Genomic DNA, 13,339 nt, shown 5'->3' on the forward strand with positions numbered 1-13,339 from the left:
TTTAATAAATATTTAATTTATTCCATTTCCATATCATACATTAATGAATCAGACAGAAGAGGAGAATTCACCATATCCTTATTATATGTCCATTTTGGAAAAACTCTTTTATATAAATTCATTAATACTGTATCTTGTGACATTAACTGCTTATCAAAAATGCACTTCATGTGTCCATGAGTACCTGCAAAATAGTATATAAAAATATTATATTTAAAAAATTTTTAAATAAATTTATGATATTCTTCATTTTCTATTCAGTGTGTTTTGTAACAATACACATTCCCATTTATAAAACAACATACTAATTAAATTAAGAAATTTCATGATTGTATAATTTTAAAATACTGTATTTTATAAATATCATAAGCTTAATATTAAACCAGATCACATAAAAAATCTTTAAATAAAAAAATTTTCAATTAATATCATATCTTCACCCTAACTTGTTATTTCATACTATAACCCAACCAACGCATTATTATTGAATGCCTGTTTGTTTCTTATTTTATATTCAGTTTGGATGTATATCATTATAGTAAATGTATCTTTATTTTCTAACAGTGCATACAAGTTTTGAGTTTGATGTTAAAATACGGTGGTATACTAATATACTCATACTTTAAATAACTCTAACTTTGAACACTTCGGAGTTTGAACACTAAATTCGGCAAAAATTCGTCTTGGAGTTCAAACTGCACACAGAGTGAAAAAATGTATCTGAAGCCTAAACACAATCTGTTGTGCACTCAACACTTCACTTGAGTGAGGAGAATAAAGACTAAAAATAAGTTGAAAAAAATTACTTAAATGTGTTTGATTACATATCTGTATTGTGTGTTATCCATCGATTTTAATGATTTCTCCCTGCAATTTTTCTTTTGTCAACAGCTCTTGGGAGCCCCATTCTTTTTATATCCTTCAAAATTTTCCAAATGAAACTTATAATTATTATAAGATATTATAATGTTCATTATAATTTATAATTATAATGAACATTACAATATCTTAAATTTCAAAACTGTCACATCTTCATAGATGTATGAATATAACAAAGTCCATGGTGTGTGACCAATAAATGCAATTTTCATTTTATTATATAATATTTACAAATTTTATTTATTGCTTTGGTGTTTTAATTTAATTGCTTTATTATTAAAGCATTTAATTGTGTTGTTTTCACCTAAAATTATGTGTATTTCCTTTTTTAAGTTTGTTGAAATGGGTATTATTCAGGGTCTGGGAATGGATTAATTGACTTTCCATTATTTCTAATGGGAAAAGTTGATTCAGACTTTCAATGACCTCCTGGAATGGATTAAATTCAAAGTACAAGGCACCACTGTCAATATATTACTTCTAAAGTTATGATTTTTAATTTTAAAGACGAAATGATAAAAAGAATCTTTTATAAATCAAGTTTTTGTTTCTTTTTATATGCAGACAGTGTAATTAATAACTAAGAACCAAAGATTAAAGCTGAATTTTTTCAGGCTAAAACTTGATTAATTAAATGTATAGATACAGTAGAGCAGTGTTTCTCAAACTTTTTGAACCGCGACCCCCCTCCTGCACTTAAAAATTTCAAAGGACCCTCGAAGAATAAGTATATGTCAAAAAACATCCCGGAGGGAGGGGGTTAGGCTCGTATTTAAATATTTATATTATTTATATGTGCAATTTATTTAAGTAAAAATTATTTTATATATTTTTTATTTCTATTATTTCTAAACATGAATCCATAGTAAATTTATAAAATATTTGAAAAAATTGATCTGGCATCAATTTTTCAGCGACCCCCCAAAAATATTTTTCGCGACCCCCATGGGGTCGCGACCCCCACTTTGAGAATCACTGCAGTAGAGCATCGATTATCCAGCTCAATTGGGGACTGGGGTTGGTCGGATAACTGAAAAGTATAATATACTATATTATTATTAGTATAGTATATTAGTATATCCTATGTAATTAGTATATCGCTATTAACCTACTTCACGTTGAATTTTCATCGATGTTAAGCCTAACAAAATTTTTTAAAATAATAATCGTCGCTATTCTATCATTAAAAATTATTTCTTTATTTTGCACAAAATAAATACAAAAGTAAAGGAAAAATTGAAAATTAAGCCTGGTTTAAATACTGGCTTCTCTTTCATGGTCGAGCCAGTGTTGCAAGCTAAAACACGCAAAAATTTAACAAAAATAATATTAAAGTAGCCAAGACATAGCCAAATATTGTAGCACCACATCACTAGCGGACATTTGAATTTGCCGACTAGAACGCGGTCGGTTAACCGACGTGACGGTTGATCGGGGGTCGGATAATCGATGCTCTACTGTATTACATAAATTTGGATTAAGTCATTATCCTATATTAAATTTAATAATTAGAATTAAAGTAATTAATTTAGAATATTCTAGAAGAAAGGATTGATTTGGAGTGGGGCTTGAACCTGCAACTCCTCCTCAGCATGCATATATGTGCATTGCCAATTACCCAAAACTCCATCTGATCTTTGTTTCCAGACTAATTACTTTAATTTTGAAGATAAAACTGTACAGGCCACTCACTGCACTGATTGAAGACAACTATATACCTGTAGTTTTCTATGTTATTCATTTTACTTAACACTTTTACCCCAGCATAGTAGTTATCTTATAAATTAAATTAATTTGGTCTGGAAATAAAGATCAAATAGAGATCCAGGTGGCATAATTGACAATGCATCTGCACCTGTAAGCAAGAAATGAGATTCAAATCCAACTGTGGTTCAATCTTTATTTCCAAAATATTCTAAATTAATTTATTTAATTCTAATTATTAAATTTAATACCTTTAATCCAAAGTATCTATATAATTAATTAACTATGTAATAAGTTATAGCCCAATAATGAAACTAGCTTATCTTTAAGTTTGGTTTTCTATATAACTAAGAACAGAACAGCAATCACAGAAAGCAAAACTCCAAAATTATTGTGAATTGTTAAATGTTATTCTTGACATCCTAATGGCAAAGACAATAAAGATATAGTACAGTATGTTCTCTGAAAATCCAAATCTGAGTCCTGATCAGAATCTCAAATTTTCATGGTTGGTCTGACCCAGATATACTAGTCTTATCCCTCAGTCTGAGAAAACTCATTATAGTCACAAGAAAAGATACTGTTAGTGCCTGCAGAGCAAAGTATTAAAATTCTCAACACATTAGAAAGAGTTTATCTTTACTTTCTACTATAAATTTAAAATATTGATATTTTTGGCTAATCTTATAAATTTTTTTAATAAATTTGTAGAATTTATTAAATGTTTTACAAATTTAAGATACAATTATCCTTTTATAATTCAAATATAAACATCTAAAAACCAGATAGTTATATTAAAGCCAAATGATTACTTGATTAGATTAGGTTTTATTACTGCTACTATTAATAATTAAATGCTAAATAATTTGGCACCAGAGGTAGGCATTAGGCACAATCTCTTGATAAATTAAATTAAATTAATATTTTATTAATTAATTTATAAGGTTCTAGAAGAATTACTTAGCATTTAATTATTAATAACAACAGTAATATAGCCCAATGTAATCTGGCAATTGTTTGGCTATAATCCTTTTATAATTTAAATGACTAATAAACTATCTATTTTTTGATGATTACAACAGGCTTTTATGTATTATAAAAATATATTTAATCAATAATTAACGCACATCATTATTCAATAAATTAAATGTGATTTGCAGATTAATCCTACAGACTGTCTCCTGCAACTAATCTTTAAAGGAATTACTAATCTAACTATTAATAAAACTATATTTACAAAATGAATAAATATTATAAGAACTTTAAGTATCAAAATGAATTTTTAATATTTTTCTTATATAAATGAAAACAATTTACCTAAAGGTTCTTTAATATGACCACGACGCCCATATTTTGTCCGTAACTCAACTGGCTTAAACCATAATATATCATCTGTAAATTAAGAATATTTTTATATTAAATCTGCTTTATTATGTGATTTAACTTATATTATGAATGAATAATTTAAAAATCATAAATTAGTTTTGTAAATAATAAAAGAAAGTTCTTTAAATTTCAGATTTAATTAATTCTATATCAGTGATTCTGAAACTTTTTAAAGAGACAGTCTCTTTTTTCATAAAAACATACTGATCTATGGTTTCTTAGTTTTATTACCATAAAATACATCCTAAGAGTTTCTAAAAAGTTTTTTGATCATATACAATTATATTTTGATTAAAACAAAAATTCAATATCACACAGATACTTTTCACTTATGCAATAAGTACATTTTAGTCATAACTACAATGATAACTTTGAAATTAATATGATTCATTGTGTGAAATGGCATTTAGTAGAAAGCAATGCACTAATGATACATCACACCTGTTTCAAATCTTGTGTTCTCATGATTATGATTTATGAAAATGAGAATTTGTTGTCTAATTGTAATGTTTTTCAGCCTTATAATAAAGATTTTATACAAATTTTAAATAAATTCTGCTAAATATATTTTAGTTAATTTTTTTTATACCTAAAATTTTCAAGCTTTTTTTTCAGTAACTTACATCACACATGGATCTCTGATTGATGTAGACTTTATTACTGGATATATGCATTTCAGGTCTTAATGACTCCTCTTCAATCCTTATTTTCTATGCAGACATTAGCTGATTATTAAATACAAATTAATATATCCAGTTAATTGCCCAATTTTAATATTATAAAAACTTTTATAAAAAGAAGCTGTAGATGGGCAAAATTACAAGTTGGTGAGATTTAAAACAAATTTATAAAAAGTACATTGGTATGTTTTATAATGGTTTAAGAGCTTTTAATTTCAACTCTTTTGAAAAAACTTTTTAAACCACCTTTTTAAAATTCAGTTTATTTTATTTTATTTTACTTTTTTGAAAAAATGAAAAAAAAATTTTTTTAATTTGTTTTAAATCTCACAAACTTGTAATTTTGCCCATCTACAGTTTCTTTTTATAAAAGTTTTTATAATATATCCAGTTAGTTGAACAATTTTAATATTAATTTGTATTTAATAATCAGGTAATGTCTGTATAAAAAAAATAAGGATTGAAGAAGAGCCATTAACACCTAAAATGCATATATCCGGTAATAAAGTCTATATCAATGAGTTCCTTGTGTGATGTAAGTTACTGAAAAAAAACCAAAATTTTAGTTTTAAAAAATCCACAGAAACTGGTAAAAGAAACAATCAAATATTTTATTTACTTTTCAAAAATAACTTTCAAATTTTAATTTAGAACATCAAAATACTATATACTCTAATTATAACTATGAAAATAAATTTAATAACTTTGAGAATAAATAATGTAGCTTTAAATTATATAAAAGTATAAATTAACAAATTAATTTATCTTACCTCTGTTAAAGAACATATATCGAACAATTGCAGATTTTCGATTTATCTTAAAAGGATGCCCACTTAAAACTACACGCTTGATAATTATTCGATTAGGATCAGCATTTAATACTGAACCAGTTGCTATAAGTTTCAAAGATCCTGGAATAGAATATTTTAAATTTGTTTTACTTAAACAATAAATATAAAAATGAGAAACTTTTATATATTGAGAACATAACCCTTTAACAGATGTAATAATTAAATAATAATAATTTATTTCAGACGAAAATGAATAAATTCATGCATAAAATTTAAACTTTTAAATGTTTCTCCAAAATATGTTTTTTTGGGGGGTTTTCTTTTAAACTGACGGTACTCAGAGACATCTGTAGAACAATCTAACAGCCGGACTGTTGCCAAATTTGGGAGAGTGACTAAGGACGACATGGGAAAGAGATTCCACGAAGAAAAAAAGTAGTACCCAAATTCACCGGTAGGGGTGGATTTGGCACTGTTGTAGCAAAACAGTTAAGAATTTGCATAACGTGCTGGTAACACCTCAAAATCCAAATTCACAATGACATGGTCGACAGCAGCACCACCTAATTTGAGCTTAAAGGACAAGGACAAAAGTCCGAAGTGCATTTCAGATATCAGCAGAATTCAACATGCATCTTTCGTCACCTCAGTGACGAAAGATGCATGTTGAATTCTGTGAAGATGTGAAATTTATCATCTTAACCAATCAAGCGCACGAGCGCTCTTTGTGAGTTTAGAACCCATAACAATCTGCACAGAGGTCCTCTATCAATTAATGCATTGAAAGACTTGATAAAGAAATGTGAAAAGACAGGATCCTTAGCAGTTTGGCCTGGTAGAGGGCAGAAACTGGCGTCTGCACAGACAGTTAGTGATGATGTGATTGCACTCGTTGAAAGTTCACAGGGGACCGTTGCTGGTAGTAGCAGTGCCTGGGGAGTGGCACGACAATTGGAAATGACACCTTTGACAGTATGGCAAGTTCTGCGAAAAGTTCTCAAGTTCTATCCATACAAGATAAGCTGCCTGCAAGAATTAAAACCAAATGACCATGCTACATGGTTGACATTTGCTTTGACATTTCTTGCCAGGATGGAATTGGACGATGCTTGGCTGTGGATAATTCTCTGGAGAGATGAGGCCCATTTTTACCTAAATGAGGATGTGGACACTCAAAATTGTCACATTTGGGCATCAGAACACTCCCAGGAGGTTGTGCAAATCCTATTGCATTCACTGAAACTCACTGTTTGGTGTGGCTTTACACCAGATTTCATCATCGGACCATTCTTTTTTGAGAACATCGCTCGAACAGGACCACAGACCTGTACTGTTACTAAGGAAAGGTATCACTATACGCTGACTAGTTTTGTCATTCCACAACTTCAGCAACAGCAATGCCTGGATGAGACAATCTTTATGCAGGATGGAGAACCACCACACATTGGTCTCATGGTGTGGAATGTGTTGCACCAGCACTTCACTGAAGAAAGGGTCATCTGTTGCTTTTTTCCATTTGCATGGCCAACTTGCTTCCCGAATCTAACCTCATGTGACTTTTTCCTGTGGGGTTACTTAAAGTCTAAGGTCTATCTTGGTGGTGTCCCGAACTTGATGACCTTGAAGGACAACATTTCTCAAACTGTGAAGAACATTCCTGTGGACAGGTTATGTTCGGTCGTAGAGAACACGGTGTTCAGGATGCAATGTGTTGTCCAGCAGAACAGTGGTCACATTGAAGGAGGGAGAAGGTTATTTGCTGATTAATTAAACTTTCGTTATTGCATTGAAACCTCTGTCTGATTATTCATTCGTGTGTTTGTTAATTTCAGCTGAGTTTTTTGCAAATTCTTAGCTGTTTTGCTACAACAGCGCCAAATCCACCCCTACCAGTAAATTTGGGTACTACTTTTTACTTCGCGGAATCTCTTTCCCATGCCGTCCTTAGTCACTCTCCCAACTTTGGTGACAGTTCAGCTGTTAGATTGCTCTACAGCTGTCTCTGAGTACTTTCAGTTTTTTTTTTTTTTTAATTATGTATTTGTATTTCATTAAACATGATTTAGCTAAATGCATATAATCAACTGGTTGTAGAATAAATATAAATATTTTCTCAATATTATTGATAAAATTACAAAGTAAAATATATGCCAAAAATATTATCATCTGTTATGTTGCATACATCATTGCTAAAAACATACAAAATCAATCTCATAAAAAAAGCACTATACTTCAAAATTCTAAAAAAAAATTATAGAATCTTTCAAAAATATCTTTTCCTTTTATTATCAATTTTCATATACAGGTATACCTCTCCTTACGTCTGTAATTGGTTCCAGGAGAAGCTACGTAAGTCAAAAATACTTGTGTAGTTACGACGCAAGTCGAAACTATGGTGGAAAATGCCAATAATGAGCACTTAAAGACAGCTAAACACAGATGTTTTCATGTTTTGTTCTCTAGGATTTATGATGATTATATTAACATTTACTGTAAATGTACATATTTTAATATGATTTTATGTGCTTTCAACGCTTTTCTAGTAATATTACGACTTCAATATTTGTGGTGGGCGGATGTAAAGTCGAATAAAATGACTTAAACTTGATTTTTATTTTTCCATATACTTTTTTGACAAATGACATGTAATCGAGAACGATATAACTCGAGGTATACCTGTATTAGCTTTATGAAACAAAAACTTAATTTCTCATACAGTTTGCTATAAAAAGAATATCAATGTACAATTTATTCACATATTTGCAAGATCTCCAAATGGCCAGTAGTGATGTTAGTCTTTTCCTTACTTATATGTTAAAAATGTTTTTACAAATATTTTAAAATAAATATTTAAAGATATTATATTAATAATTTCACATATTACACAAATAAACACCAATGAAACCCAATAATATAAGTAACAACACACCCAACAGCCATAAGTGAATGTGTTAATTTTAGTAGCGCCAGGTCCGGGTAGCGTAACTGGCAACACGTCTGCACGGCAAGCGGGAGTTGTGGGTTCAAGTCCCGCTTTGGGCCAATTCTTTTCTTCCAGTTTATTCTAAATTAAATTATTCTTATTATTAGTTTGTGCAAGAGATGGCGCTACTAAAATTAACCCGTTCACTTACGGCTGTTGGTAATTTCACATATTACAAACAGAAATCATACTTGCCTTCATTTTTGAATACAAGAACTGGATTAGGTGGAAAAATTATTGGTGCATAAAAAGAAGCTACAGAAGCTGTGTCATGTTGCAAAAATCTTTCAAACTAAAAAATAGCAAATTAACTTTAATTTTACATAATAATAATTAATATTTGCATTAACATTTATTAATTTAATAACAACAGAAACTTAAGCAATATAAGATAGCTTGACCTTAATTAGATAAAAAACAATAAAAACTTATTTTTATTGAACACAACTATTACTACATTTAATTTCACTTGTAAAGCTTTGTTTTAATATAAATACAGTATTAAAATACTATAATATAATTAAATATACATAAAATTTTAAAATTTTTAATTTTTATGATGAAATTATCAAAATAAAAATTGTATTATACATATATAAAAACTAAATTAAATTGTTTTTACATTACAACAACCTAAAATATAATTAATAATAAAATATATTAAGCATTTTAGTTTAGTAAATTTTATTAGAGAGGTAAATAAATAAGACTACAATTAGTGAAAATGAAAATTCTGATTTTATTGACTTTGATATTGAAAAACTTGTTAAAACAATTAAAATATGTATAAATTAAAGCTTTATTAATTATAATAATAATTATTACTAATCCATCAAGTCACTTTTCTATTAATTTTTTCAAGTAGCATCTTTAACAGCAGCTAACTTATTTGAAGTAAGAAATGCCATCAATTCAAATTTATTTATTATGAACAAATACTAATTGAAATGATAATAGTCATTTTTACAATACTAATTAAGACTGATAATGATTGTGTTATCAACCATATGATGAGACTAACAGCATGAACAGTAAATGCCTATTTAACTAAAAATAACAATAAATCTAACGAAAACTATAATTACAATAAATGAAGTTTCATAAGTGTTTTTTTAACTTGTTTTGGGATTTACTAATTCTGATAACATTAAATGGCTGATGACAATATTAATGATTACAATTAATGGATTCTGTATTAAATTGCAAGAACAAAACGATAATAATTTTAAATAAAGAGAATTTAAGCTTCAACCAACCAAAACTTACTTTATGGTTTTTACCAAAATTATGATCAGAAAAAATTGGACAGGCTTCAAACCGACGATAACCAATATGAAATATAAGAGGTTCTTTTGATTTGATAGGTTCATTATAAGAAGAATGCTTTTTCAAGACAACATTGACCAAAGACATTTTCTGTTCATAAGGCAAAAGACCAAATATTGATAATGGATTCTGATGATTTTTATAGCTTTCTGCAAAAAAACATAGTTTATATATTAGTGCAATTTTTAAATACATTATAATTTTGTTTATTACAAACAATTTAAAATTTTAATCAAAACTACATAAATTTTCATTTCTTTTTACTTTTTTAATATGTTAATAAAATAGATAAAACACCACTTATTGGACTGGAATGATATAGTAAATACTTCACTCTAAAGCCTCAAATTATTTTCCAGTAACAGTTAATTCAAAACAGTTTTTTGACTAACATTTTCAATCTTCAACTGGAGATCATCTTTAAGTCTTGATTCTATATTTGTTGATGAAATGCTTAAATCGAACAGTGGTGTTTTTTGAAAAATTTTAAATAATTTTTAAATGCAAAAGATTCTCGAGATATATAAAATAGAAATAAAAGTAATGGTAAATATATAAAATTACAAAGTATACAGTTAAAATCAACATTTAATTAAAGACTGTATAACAAAACAGAACTTTTTGTTATATTGACACTATGTCATGTTGTTATGTCTTATTCAATCATGTAGTCATATAAAGATTGCCTATGATAGTTGTTTTTTCTCTTTAAAATTTATGCAATGTCCCTTTCTTCAGATTTAAAAATTTCTAATGCCTCTAGTATCTTGATGGAGTTGGTATGTTTTGATCTTTCGATGATGGTGGCCTTGTCAAGGAAGGCTTGCACCTCATTATCCGTTGCGTACATGACTAAGGTGGTGTTTAGTTTCTTTTTGTCAATATCACGTTTGTATCCAGCTAGTCTTATTTTGACTGATCTTGTGGTGGAACTAATACATTCAAGTTCATCGCCAAATCTGTTGTCTTTCAAATAAACTTTATATACCACTGGTAACCTAAGATTATTAGTCTTATCTTTTCCATTCTTAAGGATGTTAAAGATGATAGGATTATGTCTGAAAGTTAATTTTGTTTCTTTTAGGTTTGCTATTTCTTTATACAGTGGTAGTATATTGTGGATATATTCTAAAATGATACAGCTTCTGTTTCTATGTTGATTATATCTATTTTTACCTTTAGAGTCTAAGTTGTAAGTGTTGCTGGCTAAATTCCTGATTAAGTTTTAGGAGTAATGGTGCATTGTGGCTATTTGTTCAAGGTGTTCAAGGATTAATAAATTTGATGGTAGATTATTAGATAAACATTATTTATCTGTATAAAATATAAACATTTTCATAAATTTATATAGTATTTAAATTAATTTTCTTAATTCAAATAATATATATCAAATAGATTTATTTTATAATAAACATCTATTAATATAAATTACAAACATAAAATAATTTAAAAAATATCTCACCAAATAATTCTTCAGGAACATTTACAACATGTAATGTGACAAAATTTCCAGGCTAAAAAATAATATTTTAAATTAAATAATAAAATCCAGCAAATAGCTTATAATATTCACTTTATTTTAATTTCTTTAAAGTCAAATAAATAAGTAACATAAATTAACATTCCATAATCAAGCAATTTCTTTTGTTATTAAACAACATAACATCCAAAAAGTCTAAAACCCATGGTAAAAATATACTGTTACCTAAGTAAAATGCAACACCATGATGAACTATATATACAATATTTATTTGACAAATAATATAAGACACAAGAGTGAAATGATTAAATTGACAGCTCCATTCACTAGCAAAATATGAAAAGAATCAGTATTTCGTGCAGCACACCAGGGCATTGAATGAGAGGTTTTGGATGACTGTTTGGGATATGTCATACCATGCTGCTTCGACACATCAAAGTTCTTCTGACTTAGTAGCAGGTGGTGTGTATTGTACTAGTTGCAGGGCAATCATTGACCAGACATGTTCAATAGGTGACAAATAGTTATGCAATGACTATTCGGTTACTATTTGGTATTCGGCCTATTTTTTGCTATTTGGCCGAATACTGAATATTTAATCACTATTCAGCTGAATACTGAATACCTAAAAACAGGAATAAGGAATAACAAAAACACAGTAAATTAATCATTTTGGTAACTTTTATTAATGCTGAACATACATTTCAAGTTTAAGAAAGTGCAATTTTTTGCTTATTTATCTAAAAGATCAAAGGAAAAGCAATATAACTAGAGTTATTTTTTAAGAAATCAAAAAAAGGTAACAAATTAAATGAAAACTACCTACTTATTTTGTAGTTTAGTCATCTATAAACTCGTATATAAAGGAACAAGTCCTGATAGGATAATTAATGCAGAGCCAAACCTACTAGTGCTAGAAACTTAAAAATTTGAGGGCGTGTTCCTTTTGTAAAGTTTAGATGTGCTAAGAAAAGATTTTACGAAATTCAACCCTAAAGGGGTGAAAAAGGGTAAAAAATTTGTATGAAAATTTTTACTGCTTGGACACATTAGATCGAAACAGGTCATAAAATGTGACAAAAATAATAATTAATGATCTGTAAAGCGTTTTTATGAAATCATCCCTTATTATAAACTTGAAAATTAAATTAACTTTTTTGTTTCATCGTACAAAATTATTTATCATAACTGAAGTTAATAAGTGGTAGGTTATGGTGCAGAAAAATCAACTTTTCTGCATTTTTGGGAAGAAGTCTGTTCCTCTTTTCTTCATATACATTTCCTGCTTCACTAAAAAGTCTCTCTGAATACACACTGCTTGCAGGAACTGATAAGTACTTAGCAGCCAGTTTGACTAAACATTGGGAAAATTTAGATTTATGTGTAGCCCACCAGACAAATGGATCGACATTTCTCTTTAAAGTTTTCATACTCAAGTACTTATCAAGGTCACCTGCTATGGTGTTCTTTGAAGTCGAAGCTATTCCGACTCTGTCGTCATCATCGATGAAGTTCTCAGCAACAACTACATCATAGCACTCCCAGAAAGATGTGAGAATGCTTTGTCCAGACTTGTTGGTTCTTTTATGTTTAGACTGAACAGGAGAAGAATACACACTTTCATAGCTGCTGGTATCATAGTCTGAAACTAAATCTTCAAGCAGAACGTACTGCCGGGCTCTTTCTTTTTGCAGTTGGTTCATGAAGAAATTCGTCTTAAATCTTGGATCTAACAAAGTTGATATCAGGTAGTTTTTATATGAAAAACGTTTTATCCCTTGTTGCATGGCGATTGCCATTTAATTTAGGTGCAAGGTCAGAAAACACAGCCTTGTTGCAGTAGTGATTGAGAGTAATAACACGGGAAATAATTTCAGATAAGCAGGAGTAGTTTGAGCTAGTAATTTTTGTTATCTCTTCAAATGGCATTAATAATTTCAGTAATTGGTCTACAATCTCCCACTGCTCTGCAGTCAGATTAGATACGTTTGCTGTATCAGTTAGATAGAGGGAAATAGCTCATTTTTGTTCAAGAAGCCTTTCTAACATATAAAAGGTAGAATTCGACCGTGTTGCTATATCTTGAACTAAATTATGCTTGGCTATTCCC

At 28.8% G+C, this 13,339-nt stretch overlaps 1 protein-coding gene and 1 pseudogene across 2 annotated transcripts in view; both read right to left on the bottom strand.

Moving 5' to 3' along the window:
- Positions 1–13,339, bottom strand: part of Tsr1 (Tsr1 ribosome assembly factor) — a 52,900-nt gene continuing 39,561 nt past the window's right edge. The window contains exons 15-20 of one of the 2 annotated variants that reach the window (XM_067272940.1): positions 11,212–11,263; positions 9,690–9,898; positions 8,624–8,715; positions 5,420–5,562; positions 3,901–3,975; positions 1–184 (exon numbers count right to left, since the gene is read on the bottom strand). In XM_067272940.1, coding sequence (XP_067129041.1) covers positions 18–184; positions 3,901–3,975; positions 5,420–5,562; positions 8,624–8,715; positions 9,690–9,898; positions 11,212–11,263 — 738 coding nt within the window. In that variant the 3' untranslated portion in view covers positions 1–17. Of the gene's footprint in view, positions 185–3,900; positions 3,976–5,419; positions 5,563–8,618; positions 8,716–9,689; positions 9,899–11,211; positions 11,264–13,339 lie in introns of both variants that reach the window. The other variant, XM_067272939.1, reaches the window with a different exon arrangement.
- Positions 11,793–13,278, bottom strand: LOC136977453 (zinc finger BED domain-containing protein 4-like; annotated as a pseudogene).

This window comes from Centruroides vittatus, unplaced genomic scaffold, assembly GCF_030686945.1.
Source record: "Centruroides vittatus isolate TY-2023 unplaced genomic scaffold, ASM3068694v2 contig_459, whole genome shotgun sequence".
In the NCBI taxonomy this organism is placed as follows: domain Eukaryota; kingdom Metazoa; phylum Arthropoda; class Arachnida; order Scorpiones; family Buthidae; genus Centruroides; species Centruroides vittatus.